General features: G+C 56.8%; 2 protein-coding genes across 3 annotated transcripts; one reads left to right on the forward strand and one right to left on the reverse strand.

Annotated features, from left to right (window-relative positions):
* Positions 1 to 661: 661 nt before the first annotated feature.
* ZBTB48 (zinc finger and BTB domain containing 48) lies at positions 662 to 7,901 on the reverse strand. Of its 2 annotated transcripts, XM_059691436.1 has the most exons (11): positions 7,742 to 7,900; positions 6,530 to 7,223; positions 5,820 to 6,061; positions 3,849 to 3,960; positions 3,113 to 3,205; positions 2,677 to 2,763; positions 2,349 to 2,503; positions 1,816 to 1,952; positions 1,584 to 1,748; positions 1,077 to 1,165; positions 662 to 1,005 (listed from the first exon to the last, which is right to left on the reverse strand). In XM_059691436.1, the coding sequence occupies exons 2-11, from the start codon at positions 7,214 to 7,216 to the stop codon at positions 715 to 717; spliced, it is 2,058 nt and encodes a 685-aa protein (XP_059547419.1). In that variant the 5' UTR covers positions 7,217 to 7,223; positions 7,742 to 7,900; the 3' UTR covers positions 662 to 714. The 2 variants fall into 2 exon arrangements, with proteins under 2 accessions (XP_059547419.1, XP_059547420.1); XM_059691437.1 differs by lacking the exons at positions 662 to 1,005; positions 1,077 to 1,165; positions 1,584 to 1,748 and having other exon boundaries at positions 1,812 to 2,293; positions 2,335 to 2,503; positions 7,742 to 7,901.
* NOL9 (nucleolar protein 9) lies at positions 7,889 to 22,480 on the forward strand. The gene is made up of 12 exons (XM_059691435.1): positions 7,889 to 8,936; positions 9,623 to 9,842; positions 10,962 to 11,089; positions 12,507 to 12,642; positions 12,750 to 12,846; positions 13,667 to 13,764; positions 14,708 to 14,869; positions 15,035 to 15,332; positions 15,650 to 15,761; positions 17,808 to 17,985; positions 18,426 to 18,559; positions 19,806 to 22,480. Exons 1-12 carry the CDS (start codon positions 8,478 to 8,480, stop codon positions 19,953 to 19,955), a joined length of 2,172 nt encoding a protein of 723 aa, XP_059547418.1. The 5' UTR covers positions 7,889 to 8,477; the 3' UTR covers positions 19,956 to 22,480.
* Positions 22,481 to 22,659: the final 179 nt, after the last annotated feature.

Consider the following 22,659-nt stretch of genomic DNA (forward strand, 5'->3'; position numbering starts at 1 on the left):
CCAGGGAAGGTCTGGGGGGTTGCTATCTAGCAGTGACAGCAAAACGGGGGCTCTCTCCCTTAATCTCATCTGTGAAGCGTGTACTGTTAGTAATTCCATAAAAGACGGAATGAAGCTGTTAGTAACTTGGCCCAGGGCAGCGCTAACAATGCCTCCCGCACCGTGACGAGCAGCACCCACTCCTGTCCCCATGTCACAGGAGCAGGGGATCTCACACTCTCGGCTGGCCTTGTCTGCGCCCAGGCCTCCTGGACAACCTAACCCACCTTGGGCCCTTCCCTCAGTGGGGTGTGGCCGGCAGGGTCCAGAGCCGGCCTCCTCAGGCCCATTCCGCTCAGCTGCACTCTCCCTGGGCGGGAGTCTTGAACCCGTGAGGCCGGTGGCGGGGCGGGGGGGGGGGAGGGGGGGTGGCTGACCCCAGGGCTCAGGGAAGCATGTTCCCCTGGGATCTGCTCCCATGCTACAACCAACTGAACGAGGGATGGGAGACAGGTGACTGCGTCCTGGGCCACAGGCTTGGCCCCCAAATTCCCCACCAGGGTGTCCTCTGCTGAGGTCTGACCAGGTGGGAAGGGCTGGGCTCAGGTGCAGAGGGTCCTCTAGGGGCTGGGAAAGCGCAGCCTGGCGGCACCTGGGGACGGGCTGAAAGGAGCGAGGGAGCGAGTGCGAAGCCATGTGGTTTATTGGGGGCGGGGCCCGGGGCTGTGGTGGAGGCTACGAGTCACAGTCCTCGGGAATGGCAGCTGCGATGAGCAGCGAGGGCTCCATGACGCCCGGGAAGCTCTCCTCCGCGCACAGTCTCTGGGCAGGGAGCTGGGAGGCCAGGCCGCCCTGGGCCAGGGACTCCACGATGACCTCGGCCGAGCCCACCTCCAGCTCGGCGGGCGGCTGGAGCGCGACCACCACCGCCTTCTCGTCCTCGATGACCAGGTTCCGGAGCTTTCGCTGCCGCGGGTTGTAGTTCTTCACGCGGTCGTGGATCTCCATGTGCCTCCGCAGGTGGGCCTAGGAGTTGGGGGGCTCAGGGCTGGGCTGGGAGGCCCGAGGTGGGGAGGAGGAGGGGACCCCAGGCCTACCTGCCGGGTGAACTTGTAGCCACACTTGGTGCACTCGAACTTCCTGACGCCCTTGTGCCTCCGGACGTGCACACGCAGCTGCTCCACGGCTGACGAGGGAAGGGGCCCGCAGGAGAGGCATTAGCAGGGCGGGAAACGGGGAAGTGACGGGGTCCTGCCCTGAGCTGGGAGTCCTCCAGGTTTCCAACCGCTGCTTGGGGCCCTGCCACCTACAGTGTGTCCCGAGGTCACTACTGCACAGGACCCGGGAGCTGCCACCCCCTCCGCTAGAGGCGAGGATTACATGAGAGAGCCCTGCTCCGTTAGCACTGCTGGATAGCAGCCCCCAGACCTTCCATGGGGACTGGGAGACCCGCCGGCGAGAAGGTCGCTGCCGAGGAGGCGCGTGTGACAGCCACGGCCGCCCCGGCCTCTCCCAGTGGAGACCCCCCGGCTCCGTTGGGCAAGCAATGCAGATGCCGTGCCCTCCCCTCCACCTGGGCTTGCAGGGAAGGGGGGGTGAGGCACCTTTGAAGGTCTTGCCACAGATCTGGCAGAAGTGGGGGCGGCCCTCCTGGTGGCGGCTGGCCACGTGCCTCAGCAGGGGCCCCTTCTCGGTGAAGCGCTGCTCGCAGAACTCACAGCTGAAGGGCCGCTCGCCGGTGTGGGTGCGGTTGTGCTTGTCCAGGCTGGCTGTGGGGCGAGACGAGGGTCAGGCGCGGGGCCCCGGCCCGGGACCGGGAGGGCAGGCCGGCCTCACCTTGGGTGCGGAAGGTCTTGCCACAGAGGTGACACTGGAAGGGCTTCTCGCCCGTGTGTGTGCGCAGGTGTGTGTTGAGATTGGCCTTCTGGGTGAAGGCGTGGCTGCAGAACTCACAGACGTAGGGCCTCTCGTTCCTGTCCGGGTGGGGGACACAGAGGCCATCACCGAGGGAAGGGGCCCCCTTCACTCCACTGCTGCCGAGAGCCCCCCAGGCCCGAGCCAAGGAAACAGCGAGGCCTGGGCCACTTCGGAGGGGCCGAGGCTTCTATGGGCGGCCCGGGGAAGGAGGGCCTGGCAGTGCCAGCAAGGGGACGCCAACTCCTGCCCAGGGAGGCACCGAGCCTTGTCTTAGCCTGGACTCCCCTCCCCCCGGCTGCCTGGCAAACTTGCTCGGCCCTCTGCTGCCCCTGCAGGCACCACACTCGGGGCGGGCGCTCTGACCCGTGTGTCAGCACACTGCCTGCCGGGCCACTTGCTGGCCTGGAGCCGGCGCAGGGCCAGGCCCTGGGGGAAGACGGGCCAACCCCAACCTGTGCTTGGCCTTGGTGTGCATCTGCAGGCCGTTCCGGCTCGAGGCCCGGTGCCCACACTCCTCACACACAAACAGCTTCTCTCCGCGGTGCTTGAAAGCCTCGTGCAGCTGCAGTTCTGTCCGGGACAGGAAGCACTTGGCACAGGTGGGACACTGGGGCAGAAGGGACCAGACAGAGGGAGCAGGGTAAGGGCCGGGCGGGGCTGCCCAGGAGCCCGCACCCCCCGGGACACCCCGCATGGCAGAAACCGCACAGCCACCCCTGGAGCAGCTACAGTCCCAGCGTCTGAGCGCGCTGGCCCAGCCCTCGGCACCGCCACACTCACAGCGTGGGGCTTGGGAGCCCCGTGCAGCTTGATCATGTGGCTCTGCAAGTCCTTCTTCTGCATGAACTGCTGGGAGCAGGAGGAGCACTGGAAGACAAGGCCGCAGGCACCTGAGGCAGCCGGCACCATAGCCCGGCCACCCCTGGGCTGCGGGGGACAGAGGGCAGGGCCCAGCCGGAGACACTGGGAGGCCCCTTGACCTGGGTGACGCACACGCTGGGAAGGCGCCCCATGCCCTACCCGCAGGGATGCTGAGCCTGCCCTCTACGGAAAGAAACAAGGGCCCAAAAAGGACCAGTGGCCCAGCCTGAAGGTGTGGGGCACTGGATGGGCAGGGAAGGCGGGGCTCCTTGAAGCTGCAAGGGGGAGGCACCCAGAGGGAGGGATCCTGGGGCTGCCCCTTGGCCCAGGGCCCTGGGGACAGGCCGAGCCTGACCTTGTAGGGCATCTCCCCCGTGTGGGACACCATGTGCACCCGCAGCTCCATCCTCCGGCGGAAGGTCTCCTGACACACGGAGCACGTGAAGACCTGGCAGTGTGAGGGGCAAGCGGGGCCGGCATCAGCGGGGCCTCTGCCCGGGCTTCCACTCGCTGCTGGGAGGAGTCTGCCCGAGGAGGGCGCCGCTAGGGTGGGAGAGGGCAACACGTAATCTGCCTGCCCGCTGCTGGGAGGAGTCTGCCCGAGGAGGGCGCCGCTAGGGTGGGAGAGGGCAACACGTAATCTGCCTGCCCTGACCCTGACGGTTCAAACCCTCCACACCAGGCCCCGCTCAGGCCCGGCAGGCTGGGGGCGGGGGCCAGCGGCCTTCCCTGCAGCCCTGGCCTGGCAACAGGCCTCTAGGAAGACAAGGGCAGGATGTGGCTGCCCTGCCACATGGCCCGCCAGGGGGTGAAGGGAGTGGCCAGGTGGCCTTTCCCAGCAGGCAGCCCCCCACCGAGGTACCCCCTCTCCAAAGCCCAGGGGCCCGGCAGGCAAACCCCAAATGCCTCCTGGGCTGTCCCTTCCACTCTTGGGACCTGTGTCCCCACCTGTAATACCAGGCAGCCAACTTGACGGCATCCAAAACCATGCAGCTCTCGCGCTGACCGTCCCATCTAAGTCTGCGGGCCCCTCCCGGGGGCAGGACGGAGGCCACATGCCCCGCCCACAGGCACCTGGGCCAGCCACGCACCTGCTCCGAGCGGTTCATGCAGTTCCGGGCTTCGTGCTCCAGGAGGTTTTCCTTCCGAAAGTAGCACTTCCCACACTTGGGGCACTCGAAGGGCTTCTCCCCCGTGTGTTTCCTGCCAGAAGCCACGGGTGTGGGCTGAGCGACTCCCCGCCTCACCCTCCCCCAGTGCCCCCTCCGGCTCCCAGCGGCTCCCCACGCGGCTGGTGAACCTGCAGGTGGAGAGGGAACCCTTCCTCCCTCCCAGCTCCGGCCCAGGGGCCGCCCCGATCTCTCTGAGGCAGAAATAATCCCTGGGTCCACATTCCCTGGAGAAACCACTCAATCTGCCCCAAAACTGTGGCCATAGCTGACCATTGGCGCCTCCCCTCCGGCCACCCCCGAGGGGCCACACCGGGCCCTGGGCCTGGCCTGAGCCTCCTGCCTGGGCCCACACCAGCCTCCTGGCAGCTTTACACGTCAGCCATCATAGGAACCGTAAGCAGGCAGATCTCAGGACCCTTAACGCTTCTTATTTCCACCTGAGAAAAGGCCTGGGGGCCTGGGGGTACAGCTTCCACGCCCCCTACCTTGCTGGCCTCACTCCTCAGGTCTCTCTGCCATAGTGTCTGCCAACCCACTGGCCACCCCACCCCACCCCATGGCTCCTGCTCTGGCTCCTCTCTCAGCCTGAACGCTCTCCCCAGCTTCCACTCGATGAGCGTCCTCACCTGCTTGGAGCTGCTCAAATCTTCCTTCCCAACTACAACTGACCCGTCCTGAGCTCCCCGGCTGGCACTGCTCTGTGGCACTTCCCACCTCCTCTTGTGAAAGGACTCGTCTGGCAGGCGGCAGTCTGGGCGCCCCAGTGGAAGGCAGGGTCCCCAAGGCCTCTTGGTTTTGTTCACTAAGGATCCGAGCACCCAGCACGGGCTCGTCCGCTACTGGCAGGCAACTGCTCACCTCGGAGCCTGTGAGAGGCACCGGCAGCTCTTGCAACCTGCCCGCTCCTCTCGTCCTCTGCCACCTCACAGGCTGCCCTGTTCCAGCCCAAGGACCTCAGGTGGCCATCACCCCCTGCAGCCCACGGGGGGATGGGCCAGTGCTTACACGGGGGAGTGACCAGGCAGACGCGGTCACCCAGGGTGTCTCCCACACTGGACTTCCCCAAAGACTGCGCTGGCAGCAGCTGCCCCAAAGCAGAGGGCGAACAGGTCCCTCCCTCCTCCCTCCTCCACTCTGCTGGTCGCCGGTGCTTCCCGAGTGTCACACCGAGGAAACCCGTGTGGCCCGATCTGGCCAGAAAGTGCAGCACGGTGGACCAGTGAGGCCTTGGGCTAGGGAGTGGTGGGGAGGACGGCAGGTCGCCTAGGTGCCGTCCCCGGGACCCTGGAGAACCTGGAGCAGCGCCCTCCAAGAGAAGCCCCAGCAGCGATGGGAACGCTCCGTGCCCGTGCCGCCCAACGCGGGGCTGAGCTCTGAATGTGGCTGGCACGTCTGAGGGGCTGACAGCATTTAACTGCTCCCTTGTACTTTCCGTTACAACAGCTCCCGTGGCATCCGGTTTCCTTAGTGGACACTACAGCTTGAGCCAAACGGTCTCTTATGTTCCACTGACACCCCAGGACTAGATCCCCCAGAACCCCAGGCAGCGCCAATCCTACCAGTTACCATCTTGGCCCAAAGCCCACATGGCCAGGCTTCAGAAATACCTATTGTGGCCTCAGGGGCTTCCCTCACCCCTTGGCAGAGCCAGCTGGAGGTCAAGGTTCACAGGGGGCGGAGCTGCTGACAGGCTACACAAACCCTCTCCAACCCGAGGGCCCACAGGAGGAGGGAGGAAGGGATCCCACCCAAGGCTAGGTTCTCACCCTCATCATGCGGGTCTGAGACGGAGCCGCTGGCCCTACGTGACCCGAAGTGGGGAGCACAGGCCCCCTCCCCCAACATGGGAATGGCAGACAGGAGAAGCAAACAGAAAAACAGAGTGTTTACCTGTTGTGGACTTTTAGGTAGTATTTGCTGAGGAACTTTTTATGACACGTGGGGCATTCAACCGGCACCGCTCTACCTTTTCTCTTCTCGGGGGGCTTGGCTGCCAGGGCGCCTGCGCTCAGGGCTGGCTCGGCAGGACAGGGTTTTCTGAGGACGTTCGATTTCCTCCTGGTCAGCACAGTCTCCATCTCAGAAACACAGTCGCCATCCCCGTCATCCTCAACTTGAACCACCACTTCCCACTAGAGAAGAGGCAGGAGGAGGCGGCACGTCACCCCGTTAAGCAGCAGGGCCCATGGGTGGCTGCAGCCAGCCCCATCCAGGTCCATCCCAAGGCCCACCCGGGCACATCCCCAGACCAGCCCCCATGCCTGTGCCTGTTCCCGTCAGGGCCCTGGCGTGGGAAGGGGGTGGGGGGCGCATCAGGATCTCGCACTGGGAGGCAGGGGCTCTATTGTGGGAACTGCAAGTGGCTGGATTCCACTATCCTGGGGAAACACCTGCAACCCCGATGCCGCCCACTCCCCGCCAAGAAGCTGGCAGCTGCGGACAGCCGAGGCGCAGGGCAAGGCCAGCTTCCTGTGTGTGGCAAAAGCCTGTTCTAAACCCACGTAACAGAGATTCTACCCTGGGGTCCAGCTTATGCCAGAAAAGCGTCAATCTCTTCCCCAACACCCACTTCCCCAGTCCCAGCACCCTGCGCCCAGTACCTCATTACTCCTGCCCTGCAGCTGGGCACCTTGAGCCTCGAAGGGCCTTGGAGGCACTTTGCAATCCTCAGGCTCCTTGTCCTCTGGGGGACCAAGCTTCAGGGCCTGCCTGAGTGTCCCACGCAGGGACGGGCTCTCAATCGGAGCGGGCAGACCGAGCTGGGGCCTCGGCGGGCTGGTGCTGCCGCCGGGCTCCTGATCCCTGGGGACTTGACCCACAGCCCCGGAAGCTTCCTCTTCCTCCACGCCTGCTAGCTCCTCGGGGTGGCTGCTCATATCCTGGGGGGCGGGTTTGGCGAGCCCACTCTGGACACTTGGTGCCTGTCCCGCCGAGGTTTTGGGCTTGAAGCTCTGGCACAGTTCCACCGCCTCCGGCACACACAGCTCCCTGGCGGCCAGGAGCACCTGATCGCGGTTCCCTGACGTGAGGGCGAGGTGGCCAGTATAGAAGAAGTCCAACAAGAGGCCAAAAATCTCCGCGAAGCCAGCAGGGAGGACCACGCTGCCCCCGGAGCCAACCCCATAGAGGCTCTCGAAGAAGTGGCTGCAGCAGGCGAGGACGCTCCAGTGGGCCTTGAACACCAGGCCCCCCACGGCCAGGGTGGCGTCGCAGTACTGGCCCTTCTCCCGCTGCTTGTTGAGCTCCTGCAGGACCCTCACGCTGTGCTGGATGAAGGAACCATCCATGATCTGTCTGGAGGGGAGGAAGGCAGAAGTGACATCCTGGCCAGCAGGACCCAGGGGTAAAAGAGAAAGCCCTTAGATTTGCCAAGTGGGAGAGGTGGGGTGGCTTCGACTCAGCGTCACATTTAGTAGCACGAGAGCTCAGATCGAGATTAGAGTGTGCATGCAGAGACAGGAACAGACTGAAAGCTTCCCCGGGCGCGGGGGTCAGGTGAGCAGCCCATCGTAGGGTTGGCCAGAGAATGGGTGGCGGGAGCGCAAGGGGACTCGGTGGGGGGACGAGGAATGGCTTGGTGGGACCCAGGGCAGGGTCGTCAAGGGGCGCTGATGGAAGGGATTAAAGTTTGGGGGAAGGAGCAGCGGATCAGCACGAACTGATCGGCCTTGCACAGCGAGAGGACCCGCGGCAGGGGAGGGCGGCGGCTGCCGACAGGTGAGCGGAGCCCACGCCGCTCCCAGGGCTCCCGAGCGGCCGGACATAGGCGGCCGCAGCCCTTCCCTCTCTCGCTCGCGCTCCGCCCTTCTCACCCGGGCCGGTCCTCCCTGCGCCGGCCCCACAGATTCCAGACGCGTCCACTCCACAGCCCCACCCGCCAACTGCCCGGGGCGTAAGCACCCGGCCGACAGCACGGAGCGGAGACGCCGCCGTCGCCGCCGCCGGACGTGACGTCATGCCGCGCCCGCCGGGGTGGAACACCTGAGGGCGCAGGGTTTTAGCGCTACATTTGGGGGCGGGGCCACGAAGAAGACGACCAATGAGATGAGAAAGGGCAATGGGGCGGGGCCAGGCCCTGGACTTCCGTCACCGGCCGCCTCCCAGAGCTGCCTAGCAACGTCAAGCAGGGCGCGGGGTTTTCCTCCGGTTCTGGCCGAGTCCTGAGGTTCCGGCTGCGGTTTGCCCGCCGCTGCGCTTTCAGGTCTGAAGAGGTAGCGCCCCACGCTGGAAACGCAACCAAGACGCACGTGTGTGTTTTTTTAAATCCTCACCCGAGGATATATTTAATGATTTCTGCCTCCCATAAGCGCCCAGACCAGGGTTAGAACCCGCCAGCTCTTGGTGCACAGGACGCCAATCCAACCAGCCTAGCCACCGGGCCAGGGCACAGGTCACCTCTTTATTGGCAGCCCAGGCGCCGCCCGCCGACAGCCCGCCGGCCGGCAGGAGCCTTTGAGGTGGCGGCGGAGGCTCAGGGCCGCCGGCAGAGGGCGCCCGCTGCTCCCAGGCCGCTTCTTTCCGACGCTCCCCGGGCCGCGGGGCGGAGCGATGAGATCTCGCGAGATTCTCGCGCCGCCAGCGCCGGCGACCAGCATGGCGGACACCCTGCAGCTGCCGAAGCGGGGGCCCTTCCGCTCCACGTGGGCGCGATCCCGCAAGGCCCGGCCCCAGCTCACCCTCAGCCGCCGGCCCCGCCGCCGGCTCCGGCTCCTGCGCTGGTGCGGCCGGAGGCGCCTGCGGCGGCGGCTGCTGGAAGCCCAGGCGGCCGGCGCGGACTGGCGGGAGGGCAGCTGGCTGGCGTCGCGCTCGGCGGCTGCCCCGGGGCCCAAGACCGCGGTGCCCAGCCGGGTCCCTAGACCGCTCCCCAGTCCGACCCCCAGCCGGGCCTCCAGCCCGACCTCGGACGAGGACGAGGACATCGCCCCGAGTTGCCCCGCGAGACTCCCCATCCCGCCGCTGCGGCCGGCTGGCCCGGGCCGCGCGTTGCTGCTGCTGCCGCGGGAACAGGTGAGTCGAGCGCCCAGAGAGCCCGGCGGGCTGGGGGGTCGGAGACGCAGCCCCGGGGGTGGCGGGCGGGGGAGACCGTGCCCCTCTGTGGGAGTCGAGAGAGCCTCCCGGCGGTGGTGCTGGGCAGAGGGTGAGAAGGACTCCGCTTTGGGTGATGTAGGTCTTTGGGTGATTAAAGGGACTTGAATGGCGACGGTTTTGGTAATCGGTCGCATTTACTGGGAGCCTAGTAACGCCAGGCTCTGCGTGTTCTGAGTGTCTTGGTTGTAGGAACCCATGGAACGCTCCCAGCCACCTGGAGTCGTTGCCGCGGTGGCGATGGATGTTGACAGGAAGAAACAGGGTTAGCTTAGGTCACTTCCCCAAAGGAGCCCGGTAGTCGGATCCGACCCCCGCAGCCTGATTGCAGGGTCCCTGCTCTTCACTTGGACTCTGGTCCGGGAGGACAGCAGAGCTGGGCTCGTGGGACCCCCTTGTTTTCCGTGTGTTCCTGTCTGTAGCTGCATGGGAGGTCATCTGCGGTCAAAAAGCATGAAGTACCTGGAAGTCACCCACTGCAATGTATTCTGTTATTTAGAAATCTGCCACCTTTTGATATGTGACTAGCAATGAAGATTTTGGAAAATTCAGGCATTAGTAACGGAATCCACAGTGTTACTTCTTTTCTTTTTTTCTTTCCCTGCTAGGTTTTTCCTTTTAGCGGGACCTGTCGCGTGACTTGCCTTTATGGCCAGGTGCAGGTGCTTGGTTTCACCATTAGCCAAGGCCAGCCTTCCCAAGAGGTCTTCTCTACCTACACCCACTCTTGCCTGGCTCTCAGTGCTGTTCATTACTCGATGCCTGAGAAAAGCAAGAAGGAGATGAAAAGAGAAGCCCGGACTTTGCTCAGAGCTCATCTTAACCGGGGTAATGAGAAGAACTGGATCATCTACTACAGTGGTTCTCAACCTTGGCTGCACATTAGAATCACCAAGGTTGAAAACCACTGACTTAAACCCTCACAGCCCTGGCCAGGTGGCTCAGTTTGTTGCATCATCATCCTTTATACCAGTGATGGCGAACCTATGACACGCGTGTCAGAGGTGACACACGAACTCATTTTTTTTGGTTGATTTTTCTTTGTTAAGTGGCATTTAAATAAATAAAATAAATATCAAAAATATGTCTTTGTTTTACTGTGGTTGCAAATATCAAAAAATTTCTATATGTGACACGGCACCGGAGTTAAGTTATGGTTTTTCAAAATGCTGACACGCCGAGCTCAAAAGGTTCGCCATCACTGCTTTATAACAAAGGATGGGGGGGGGGGGGTTCCATTCCTGGTCAGGGCACATACTATCGATGTTTGTTTCTCTCTCTCTACCTCTAATTCCCCCCTCCCTCCTCTACTCCCTCTCCTTCTCCTTCCCCCTCCCTCTCTCTCTAAACAGCTTAGCAGCCCCCCTAGCTGGTTTTCTCAGTGGTTAGAGCAGCACACCACACCCCAACTGAAGAGTCTCTGGCTCGATTCTGGTCAAGGGCACATACCACTGTTGCAGGCTTGATCCCCAGGCAGGTCTGGGAGGCAACCAGTTGATGTGTCTCTCACATCCATGTCTCTCCACCCCCTCCCCCTTCCTTCTCTCTCTCCCTCTTTTGCTTCTCTCTCTCTCTCTAAAAATCAACAGAAAGAATATCCTCAGGTGAGGATTAATAAAAATAAAGAATTAGTTAATTAAATATATCCTCAGATGAGGATAATAAAAATAAGCCCTCACAAAAGTCCTGAGAGTGACTGGTCACCATATTGTCACCATTTTGGAGAGGAGAAAAGCTGCCCAAGGCACACAGCTAGTAGGTGCCAAACTGGGATTCACTTCTCAACCCGGGGGTGTTCCTGTTGTGCAGCATGGCCTCCGGAAAAAAGGCTCTCAAACATAATGTCCATCTCAAAAAGTTCACGGTTTAGCCGAGGAAATGGTAGTCCTGAAGGGCATAGTTTCATGGAGTCACTGTTTGTAAGGTAGCTTAATTTTTTCTTTACAGATGACAGGTGTTGGCTGATGAAGAACTTTTCTCCCCTGTGTTCCATTGTGATGCTAGAAAACCTGCAAAACACCACCGTGAACTTCATAACCAGCCATCCAGGCTTATCTTACATTTTCGAACAAGAGGTAAAACCAGTTTTCATTCTGAGTTTTGCAAATTACTTTCACCAAAACAGTCCTATCGCATGCCTGTGTAGGGTGCTGCCCTCGGAGGCCAGCCTGCCTTGTGCTATATGTCCTACAGGTTGTGATACGTGTGCTCAGTAAGAATAGTCACTATCGAAAGGTATATCCTGAAAAGGCCCCCCTTAGTTTCATTCCCCAGCAAAAGCCATCATTTTATATTACAGTCAGTTAAGTGCTTTTTGGCATTTTTAAAAGAAGGGTTATCTTGTATCTTGACTTATTAACAGGAGACAGTATAAGTGTTCTCTGAACTGTGAATGAGTAATTTCGATGTACTTATACTTTCTCCCAGCTCTCTCTTCTCACCTGTCTATTTTGCTGGCCCTGTTACTAATTTCCTGAAGCCCAGTTTTTACTTTAATTGCCTCCCATGAGTCAATAAATGGAATCTAACCCATAAGATTGTTGGACAGACTGGATGGTGAGATATGAGGAAGAATCAGGACTAACCAGGCCTTTGGGGCTCAATGCCTGGGTGCTTGGCGTTTCTATTAATTAAGACGGGGGTGACTACAGGAGCGGGTGTAGATGTGTGGACTTCAAGATGCCTGTTAGATGTGGAGTTTGGAATTCAGAAAAGAGGTTGGAAATGTAAATTTGGAGCTTTGAGCAGAAGGGGATCCAAAGGCCTCACGGTGGGAAAACAGCACTGAGGGAGTCGATAGAAACGGGAAGGTTCCAGGTCTGAGCCCAAGACCCTCCCAAGAACTGGGCTCCATGAGACCGAGACAGTGTGGTCATTGGTGTCAAAACTGAAGGCCTGCTCGCTTGTTTTCTAGATTGCAGAGCTGCTGATAGCAAGCCTTATTGCCAGGCGGTTCTCATTCCTTTTATGACATCTTTTCCTTGTGATCCTGGGCGGGTCTCTCCCGTGATCATCTTCCACGCAGGGGTGTGTTCCATCCCAGCTCCAGCTGCTTCTGCGGGAGTGGGCTCCGTTCCTCGGGTGGCTCTCCCGCGGTTTCCTGGCACTCCTAGGACGCCCTCGGGCTTCGTGGGCCTGCCTTCCACGTTCTTTCTGCTCTGTCTGCGTATGTTGTCTGTTGGCTCTGTTTGGAGTATTGCCTTGACTTCGTTCACATACCCAGCCTGCTCTTGGCCTGCGGCCTCCAGTTCCCTTTTCCTTCTGGCAATCACTCACGCGTGTCCTCGGGGCCATGGCGGCTGGGAAGTGAGCGGAAACTGTGGGAACAGGCGCTGGTGCTTTAGGAGGAGAGTTGACAAGGGTTGGGGTTGGGAGAAGGGAGGGATCACATTTATCTTTAGCTCACAGTTGCATGAGGCTTATTAATTTAGAACTGAGGGGAAAGGCGCATTAATTTCCACCTTTTCTAAAAGTTGATGTTGTTCATTTCAGAGGACAACTTTCCAGATTAACGCGGAGTATTTCGCCTTGAGGTCTGTGGGCATTAAAAAAGAGAAGAAGAAAAATGGCCTTCAGCTCAGTGAGAGTTTCCTGTCGGCCCTGGAGGAGCTGGTCAGCGTCGCCTGTGGTGAGCGAGACGTTGATAAGCTTGAGTGCTCGCGCCAGAGCCCCGGTTCCCGTGAGTAGAGCCCTCGGGAGAAGGCTAACTCTAGGGCATGTTTGTCTCGCCTCCAGAGGAAGTAGACGGCTGCCCCATCATCCTGGTCTGTGGCTTTCAGGACGTCGGAAAGTCAACATTTAATCGGTACCTGATTAACCAGCTGTTGAACAGGTAAGAGTGTTCTTGTTTTGACAGGTTGCTGGATTTGGGGCATGAAGTAGGAGTTTGGATTTAGGAAACTGGACGGGGATGCCTCTTGACTTCTCAGAGCAGAGTATTTACAAGTCTGTGCCCAGCAGCTCGGCTCAGCGATGGCTCTGGGTGCTGACCTGCCTGTCAGTGCACCTCGGGGAGGGTCGCTTGGTCTCAGCGTCCGTATTTGTCCACATCGAGGTTCAGAGTAGGTCAACTCCATTGCCTTTTACGGGTAACGTTTTAGGAAAGATGACGCTGTACCATATTACAAACGGACACTGTGACCCATCACATGTCGTCTTTAGGCATTGTTGTATATGGATTGAGCAGTCCACCCAAAAGCCTGCCTAGGGTAGATCACAACCATCCTATATAACAAAAGGCCAACGACCAATCAACCAGTTGCTATGAGGTGCATTGACCACCTCTCGGTCCCTGCCCCCAGCCTGTAGGCTCCGATCGCTGGATGGCCAACGGGGAACTGGGATGGGTGATGGTGGGGCAGGACTGGGGACTGGCAAGTAGGCGGAAGGCAGACTTCTTGGTCCCTCCCCTGGCCTGTAGGCTCCAATCACCAGATGGCGAATGGGGAACCGGGGTGGATGTTGGCAGCAGGGCGGGACTGGGGACTGGTGAGTGGGCAGAAGATGGCGCCCTGATTGCAGGCTAGGCCCAGGGGCCCTACCCGCGCACGATTTTGTGCGCTGGGCCTCTATTATAGCACATAAAATCCTTAAGATCTGATTTATCCTTTCCACAGAGTAAAGCTAGTTAAGATTTCCTTTTGAATTTTTAGTATTTCCTGCGTTGACTATTTGGAATGTGACCTGGGACAGACAGAATTTACTCCTCCGGGCTGTATTTCTCTACTTAATATCACAGAACCGCTTCTAGGTACGTATTGTAGATTCTTAAACGTTCTGGTGTTGTAAGATGTGAGAGGAATGATACTTAACCAGAAAGTCAAAGAATATGACAGTATAAAACATAAATGCGAGCTTACCCCTCCAAACTCATGGTCTTCCCATAACTGTCCAGCCTCCAAAAATCAGAAAATAAACGGACACTTTGTGGGGTCCATTTTAGTAAATGGACCTGCTGTCCATTTTATTATATGTAAGTTAGAACACAGTTCCATTTATTTATTTATTTATTTATTTATTTATTTATTTATTTTTAAAATATATTTTATTGATTTTTCACAGAGAGGAAGGGAGAGAGACAGAGAGAGTTAGAAACATCGATGAGAGAGACACATCGATCAGCTGCCTCTTGCACATCCCCTACCGGGGATGCGCCCGCAACCCAGGCACATGCCCTTGACCGGAATCGAACCCGGGACCCTTCAGTCCGCAGGCCGACGCTCCATCCACTGAGCCAAATCGGTTTTGGCAGAACACAGTTTCCTTTAATATTAACATCTTATTGAACCCTATACAACGATCTAAACCAGGAAATTAACATTGATACAATGCTATTAATTAACCTATAGATTTTATTCAAAATTAACAGGTTACCCACTAATCTCCTTTTTCTGATTCAAAATCCAAACCAGAATCCCACATTGCTTTTTTTGTTTGTTTTTGTTATTTTTTAAATTGAATTTTTAGAAAAAGTGGGAGGGAGGGGGAAAGAGAGAGACATCTATGTGAGAGAGACACATCGATTGGTTGCCTTCCGCTCACACCCTGACCATTCTGGGGTTAGAACCTGCAACCCAGGTATGTGCCCTTGACTAGGAATCGAACCCAAGACCCGTTGGTGCTTGGGCCGACATTCTAACCAATGAGGAACACTGGCCAGGGCATGGATTCATTACTGTTATCTATCTTCTTAGGACCGCCTTTCACCCACCAGAGGACACCACAGAAAATGGTATATTTTGGGAAATCTACTTGTAAAAACAACTATGAGAATTACATTGAGATCATCAAGTATGTGTTCAGCTCCTACAAGAGAGAGTCACCTCTCATCATCAACACAATGGGCTGGGTGACAGGTAAGGCCACAAGGCCGTGGGGCCGGGAGGACTAGTGGGGGTGAGCTCCCGGCTCAGACCTGCGGCTGGAGCCCAGTTTTGGGGAGATTGTCTGGCCGAGCACTGTCTCAAAACCACACGGCGTTGTTCTGGGGCACTGACGCTGACGTCCTCTTCTTCCCGCAGATCAGGGCCTCTTGCTTCTCGTGGATCTGATCCGCTTGCTGTCGCCCAGCCACGTGGTTCAGGTCAGCTCCAGCCGGAGCAGAACCATGCCGCAGTTCACCCCCGCCTATGTCGACGGCATGGATGGCTTGTACACCAAGAGCAAGGCCAAGGTCAGAGACCGAGGCTTCTACCTGCCAGAATTTGCAGACAGTTTGGAATTCGGTGACGAAGAAAAGGAGAGTCCGGTGGCATTTTCTGGACATAAGCTGATGTGCGTCCAGTTGTGCTTTGCGTTTAGAAAAACTCCAAGGAATCGGTAAGTAAACCACCGTGGCTGGAGAATTCCGTTTTTTCCTTTTAACATGCCTTCTGCCCTCAATGCCTCAGAGCAGTAAGTCCTGTAACACTTTCAGTCTCCGGCGCCGGGGGGCGGGGCGGGGGGGAGCAGTCAGTCGTTTTCCTGTGGGAATGTCCAGAGTGGGCTCCTGCTAGCAGGACAGTCTCCCTGCTCCGTGTCCCACGGGCTTAGAGAAAGGCAGGGTGTGCGGGTTCCAAGGTGCAGATGGATCTGCGTAATGACAGGTGGGGGGCCTGTAAGGGGGGCTCCTCATCTCCTCCTGGTTTGCTTTTCAGGGAGTCGCATAACAGAGTTCTTCGGGACTTGGCCTTGTTGGGTTACCTTGGCCAGCTGCAGGCCCCCGTGCCGAAACCGCTTCGTCCCCTGCACAGCCTGACCCCCTATCAGGTACACGCTGAGCTGGTGTGGGGACCAGCTGCCTGCTAGCACACACCGTGGTTTCTGTGTGCAACGCTCTTCTCTCCACTTTAGAACTCCTCTCGTAACCCTCAGAACAGCCCACGGGGTGGGATCAGTGACTCCCGCTTGAGGAACCCAGCGGCAGTGGCAGAGCTGGCATCAGGCTGTGCTGTCCAGGGCACAGCTTTGGTTCCGGGCCAGTGGGAATGTCCTGCCTGACCCCAGAGGTGGCCCTGGATTGACCCCAGGCAGTCTGGTTCCAGCGCTCCCACATCCGAGCTGTGTGACTCGGTTTGTCGTTGGTAGAGCGGAGGCAGTACCTGACCTGGTGGGGTGGTTGTGCGGAGTCCACGGGAGTGCACAGTGGTGCCTGGCCCCCAGGGGTCACTCTTAAAGTCTTGCACGTTATTGTCAGCAGTAGATTCTAGCACTGGAGCATGTGCATCTTGGGATCCAGAATTATTTGGGGAAGAAATCACCTTAATACTAGAATTCTGGGTGATGGGAGAATAAAAATGACAGGAAGCATTTCCTAAGTGCTTACTTTGCTGTGTTCTAAGCCTGTGTTTTCTCCTTTACTCACAGTGGCTCTGTTATAATCCCCATTTTACAGATGATAGGACTGAGGCCAGGGACATTGAGTTAGCTGACCCAGAGGGGCATAGTCAAGGTTTGGGCTGGCCTGCAGGCCGTGCAGCCTGACTCCAGAGGCCAGAGCGTTCACCCTCCGCTGTATGCCCTGTCCAGTGTTGAGCCCTTGCTGTCTGCCGGGCACTGTGCTAAGCTCATTACCAGGAATGGCCTGGTGACTGCATGGCACTGGGAGGGCGATGCTCAATGCTCCTGTTTCCAGCTTAGCGACCTGGGCACAGTCGGGTGGAGGGGACAGGGCTGAGGTCTCGCAGGCAGGCGCGGCGGACCCGCACGGCAAGGATGCGCCTCTCGGCCTCCCCTCATCCCCACCTGAGAGTCGGAGGCGGTTTGTTCGCTGGAGTTTTGCTCACGTAGGGAAGCTGTATAAATGAAGTTGGAACTTACCTGCCAATAATTTAAATTGCCTTTTTTATATTTCACATTTGTTTTGAAATTTAAATAATCTATGTAACAAAGTACTTTTCTGCTTTAAGAATTTGAAATTACCCAGAAAGTTACATTAAAGGTAGTTATTTATCTTGTGCTCCAGGAGTATGATGCATTTTTCTTAATTCAATATGTTGCATCAGGGAATGAATGGCGGCCTTTTCTCACTGAGTGGATTTTGGCTTTCTTACGTTAGTACCTCCGTGATGGGGTCTTCACAGTCTCCCGCGACTGTAACCCCTGTAGGACCTCTACAGACTGGTGTCTGTGTGTCTCTTTAGACAAGAGAGTTCCAGGCATTCGTTTAGATTTCTAGCAAGTGTGGGTGGTGCACAAGGACTTTGTGTCAAGTTCTTAGGCTCTGTATTAAAGCAGTGAAACTGAGCAAACGCTGGTTGGTGTCTCCTCGCTGTTTAGATACTTTTCAGCGGGAGTTTGGCAGGCATAACTTTAGAAAGCTGCCTAGTCAGCTGACACAAACTAAAAGTAATTTCTCAGAATTAATAGAGGGAGGTGGGGGTAGTAAAGGGTAAAGGAGGTCATACGTGTAGTGACGAAAGAAGATTGGAGTCAGGTGGTGAACACGTAATGCAATATACAGATTATCGTGGAAGTGTACACTTGAAACCTATCTAAGTTTCTTCACCAATGTCACCAAAAAATTTAATAAAGAAACAAAGAATTGCCGAAACCGGTTTGGCTCAGTGGATAGAGCGTCGCCCTGCGGACTCAAGGGTCCCAGGTTCGATTCCGGTCAAGGGCATGTACCTGGGTTGCGGGCACATCCCCAGTGGGAGATGTGCAGGAGGCAGCTGATCGATGTTTCTCTCTCATCGATGTTTCTAACTCTCTATCTCTCTCCCTTCCTCTCTGTAAAAAATCAATAAAATATATTTAAAAAAAAAAAAAAAGAAACAAAGAATTAACAGAGGGAGGTGCCCGTTTGTTTTCCAGGTCCCTTTCCATGCTGTCGCCCTCCGGGTCATTCACTCTGATGTCGCCCCTACCCACATCCTGTATGCTGTGAACGCCAGCTGGGTCGGCCTTTGCAAGATCCTGGATGATGTTGGAGGATACACCGAGGGGCCCGTCCTGCTTACGCAGACTCCAATCTGCGATTGTTTGGGCTTTGGTGAGTGAGGGTGAACGTGTCTATAAACCTACGGAGCTTGACCCACTTCTCCAGCTGTAATGGCCGGTCTGACCTCGGGGCTGTCTCGGCTCGATGGTCAAAGAGCTGTTCTGTCTCCACACACCGTGGGCCTCGGGCCTCGGGCAGGCAAGAAGCGGCTCTTCCTCTGCTTCTCCGCTGGCCCCTCTAAGTCCCGGATCCCCGAGGCCTGGGGATGCCTTCTCACCTGACGTGTTTTCTCGAGGCTGCTCGCCCACAGCCGAGCAGGGAGAAGCTCCCATGGCTTCCGGCATTCCCACGCTCTGACTCCCGCCACGTCATATTTCAAAGCAAAACCCAGTTGAAGTTGAAGCTCTGTTTTAGAAGCTGCTCTGCAGTGGGAATGGCGGGAGGCCTGGCGCCTTGCGGAGGGTGATCTGCGTGTGCTCTGGGTCTTCCAGGGATCTGTCGGGGGATCGACATGGAGAAGCGGCTTTACCACATCCTCACGCCTGTGCCCCCGGAAGAGCTAAGAAATGTGAATTGTCTGCTGGTCGGAGCCATTTCCATTCCACAGTGCGTCCTCAAGAGCCAGGTGAGCGTGGCTCCGGGACAACCTGGGAGGGAGCTGGCTGTGTCCGTGGTAGAGAGAGAACCTGAAGCTGGGCTAGAGTCGTGGGCAGTCTTTTTTTTTTTTTTTTTTTCATCTTTAAATATTTCTTTTTTTTTTTTTTTTTTATTGCTTAAAGTATTACAAAGGGTATTACATATGTATCCATTTTATCCCCCCGCCCTAGACAGTCCCCTAGCCTCCCCTATCCCCCAGTGTCTTATGTCCATTGGTTATGCTTATATGCATGCATACAAGTCCTTTAGTTGATCTCTTACCCCCCTACCTCCTGCCCCCCAACCCTCCCCGGCCTTCCCGCTGCAGTTTGACAATCTGTTTGAGGCAGCTCTGCCTCTGTATCTATTATTGTTCAAAAGTTTATAATGGTCTCTATTGTCCATGAATGAGTGAGATCATGTGGTATTTTTCCTTTATTGACTGGCTTATTTCACTTAGCATAATGCTCTCCAGTTCCATCCATGCCGTTGCAAATGGTAAGAGTTCCTTCCTTTTTACAGCAGCATAGTATTCCATCGTGTAGATGTACCACAGTTTTCTAATCCATTCATCTACTGATGGGCACTTAGGCTGTTTCCAGATCTTAGCTATGGTGAATTGTGCTGCTATGAACATAGGGGTGCATATATCCTTTCTGATTGGTGTTTCTGGTTTCTTGGGATATATTCCTAGAAGTGGGATCACAGGGTCAAATGGGAGTTCCATTTTCAGTTTTTTAAGGAAACTCCATACTGTCTTCCATAGTGGCTGCACCAGTCTGCATTCCGTGGGCAGTCTATTGTTGGGGAGACCGACACTTGGTTGTAGGGGCTGAAGGAAGCCAGGGGACAGGCAAGGCCATGAGCCACCAGCGCCACGGGAGCCCGTGGGAGAGCCATTCCCTTTCCTGAGGCTGAGGCCATCTTCAGGTGCAGCCCTGGGAAGGTTATGGTGGCCGAGAGCATCCGTGCGGCCCCAAGCCCAGCTGCCGGGCCTGTGGGTGGCCTGTTCCTCCCCTTCTTACCTGCTTGTTGGAGATGGAAACGCCCGCACTTACCACTCCTGTTGGATGTGCTTGTGGAGTTGACTAGACAGACAGGGGCACCTGCGCCAGTGCTTCCGGGCCGTTGGGGAGAGCTTAGGAGGGGGCGGGGCTCGCTCAGACTCCACCCTGGCTTCTGGGGGAGGAACACTGGGCGGATTGGGAGTTTGCATGTTTTCTGTTTCCTTTCAGCATGGGTTCGAGGGGATGATTCCTTACGTCACAACAGATTATAATATTAAACTTCCTGGAGCAACGGGGAAAATTGGAGCAAGAGAAGCTGAGGAAACATATAGCAAGAGACAACATCCCAAAGCTAGGTTCTATCGAAAGGCACACTGACGTTGCTAACGAGGGAGGAAGCCTGACTGTCTCCGGCCTGACGTCAGCGGACTGATGGGCTCTGCGCTGCGACGGCGCCCTGGCGAGCAGCGTTTCCTCCACAGCTCGTGTACCTGACCTCGTTTCGCCCTGCTCTGCTGTGTGGTTCATCATCCACGATGTTTCATTTCCTAAAGGGAGAAAGCAGCAGGGTAAAGGTGACACCCCATTGAAACAGAACAAAGTTCAAGCATCTGGTTGGAACCTGGGTAAAAATAGGGAGACAAGGGCCCAAAAGATGTACCAAGGAGGACGGCAGGCTGGCCAGCGGGATCCCAGCGTAACGGGAAGTGGGGACGTACCTCGGCCCGCGCCCACTTGTGGTGGCCGGCCGGGGTGGGGGACCGACTGGTGGGTTGGTCCCATCCCCTGGTCACGTGATCCTATCCACCTCTTCCATTCCTGTGGGACAAGTATTAAAAGATCATATTTCATCTTTAAATGTAATCAAGGCTTAACATATGGAGGTTTGGACTTGAGAAGCCTTCTCTTGCTCTCAAATCCAGGAACCCTCTGGGGCCTCGTTAGAGATTTGCCCTGATTGACTTCTCCTTTGAGACTGACAGCCTGGGCAGAGGTCTGGGAGAGGCCTGGCAGGGCAGCTCTGAGTGGCCCGTTCCTGCCGTTGGCAGCGTGACCTGAACTTGAACATGCGGACAGTTCTGGGCTGTTGAGCACCCCCTCCTGAGTGCGGGAGCTGGTGATGGTGCCATCCTCCCAGGTGGAAGTCTGTCTTGGTCTCCCTGGTGCTCGCGAGTCCTTACCCTGAGGTGGGTGGTTTGGGGGGCAGAGAGGAGCTGTCTGGGGCACCATTTCTGTGCTGAGGACAGCAGGACACTGTACTGAGGCAGCATTTCAGACTTACTGTGAACGTCCGCTTCCTGGCAGATCATGTTGAAGGCGGTCCCCAGGATTCGCAGGTTTTACCATCTGTATTCATTTAAATCGCTGATTATCGTTGTCTTTAAGCATCTCAGAGACCCTCAGGCGTGCAAATGCTCACAGGAGCCTTGTCCCTCCCGGGTGAATTTTAGGATTCTGGAGACCACTTAAGGTCTCACTTCTTCATTGCCTCTTATTTATATTTAAGTTTACCATGTACACATTTTTCTGTTTTGACTTGGCAAGTAGTTGTGAGACAATCCACCACCGTCAACTTCTTGCCTCCTTCCCCAGCCCCTGCATCTTGATGGCAGTCACTAGGTCGCTAGCAGCAGATCGCATTTGCCTTTTCATTGCTCCAGGCCTGCCTTCAGCTGCCCCTCTTGCTGGCATTTAAGGACGCGGTCCTTTTTCAGTCCCCTCGGTAAAGAAAGCAGACGGGGCCACTAGAGGGAGTTGTCAGCCATGGTCAGAGGGCCGGACCCTCTAGGTCCCTGGCTCTGGTCAGGCGGCTGTGGATGTCCATTTGCTTACCAGTGTCGGTGGTGTGGGCTTGTTATTTCTAGTCGGCTGTGGTCAGGGTGTGTAGGAATGAGTCTGCATTGAGTTATTCTTAATCATCGGTGTGTGATTTCCAAAGTAGTACCTGCTTATTCTAGGGTTCATTTTATTTTATAAACACAGACAGCTCAGTGTTCCCTCCTGACCCTGTTAGTCCTGGGGGTAGGAGTCAGTGTACGCCCAGGCCCCAGCCCAGAAACGAGATTAGAGAGGGGGAGGGACAGTGACTCGCCCTCCAGGTGCCTTGGAGTAGGATTTCCGAGAGATAGGACTCTGGATGGAAGTGGCTCCTGGGGGAGGACAGAGGGGTGGGGAGGCCCCAGGTGGAGTGGAGGCCCTGCCTCCACTGGGTCCTTTGACAGGTGGGATCACCTGCCGGAAATGCAGCTGTCTGCCCGACAGTGTGGGGCGGGGCGATGTGGGTCCAGGGCTCCTTTATGCCAAGTTCTGAGTTTTTAAAAATGGGTCGGTAGAGGCCTTATTAGCTTTGAATGTGGCAGTGTCGCAGGTCAGACAGCAGGCTGTGATGTTAGAGCTCTGAGTTCAAATCCTGGCTGGACCACGGGCTCCATGAGGTTGTGGGGAGACATTCACTGGAGCCTGTTCCCCTTTGCGCAGTGCGGAGGCCGGGCCCTCAGCGAGCAGGGACTGCGTGCGCCCGTCTCTGGCAGGCAGGAACCAAGATGGGATTGTTCAGTCACCCCGGAACGAAGCAGAAGCTCAGTGTTGGAATCAGAACCTCTTACCTGGCCCCCCTCCAGCAGGTTCGCCTTAAAACCGTTCTTCCGGCCGCGTGTCCCGCTAGAGCTCCTGTGAAGGACCCCGGGGAGTTTTTCCTGAACCTGTGCAGTGTTTTTGAACTTGGGTGAACAGGTCCCCCGCACGGACAATCGCTGTTGGTGCCATGCTGCTGCCTCGTCTGACATTTTCTAAATTGTGTTTGGTTTTTTACAATATTGGTGTCCTGCTGTGTGTGTGGTTTTCTGTCCAGCTCTTTTCACTTATATCCTTTTTGTATCATTAAATATTTTTTAGGACATGAATTGGTGCCATTCCTTACATACATAGGCCGTTTTGTTCCAGGAAATTACTTCAGTGATTAGGAGCGATGATGGCAGAAACACCAGTAAAATAAAACACTGGGAGGGGCTGGGCTGTGGGTGCCGGGGGACGCAGGGAGCCCAGCAATGCCACCCTGCCGGCGGTATTGAACGCAGTGGCA

Source organism: Myotis daubentonii, chromosome 3 (genome assembly GCF_963259705.1).
Source record: "Myotis daubentonii chromosome 3, mMyoDau2.1, whole genome shotgun sequence".
In the NCBI taxonomy this organism is placed as follows: Eukaryota; Metazoa; Chordata; class Mammalia; order Chiroptera; family Vespertilionidae; genus Myotis; species Myotis daubentonii.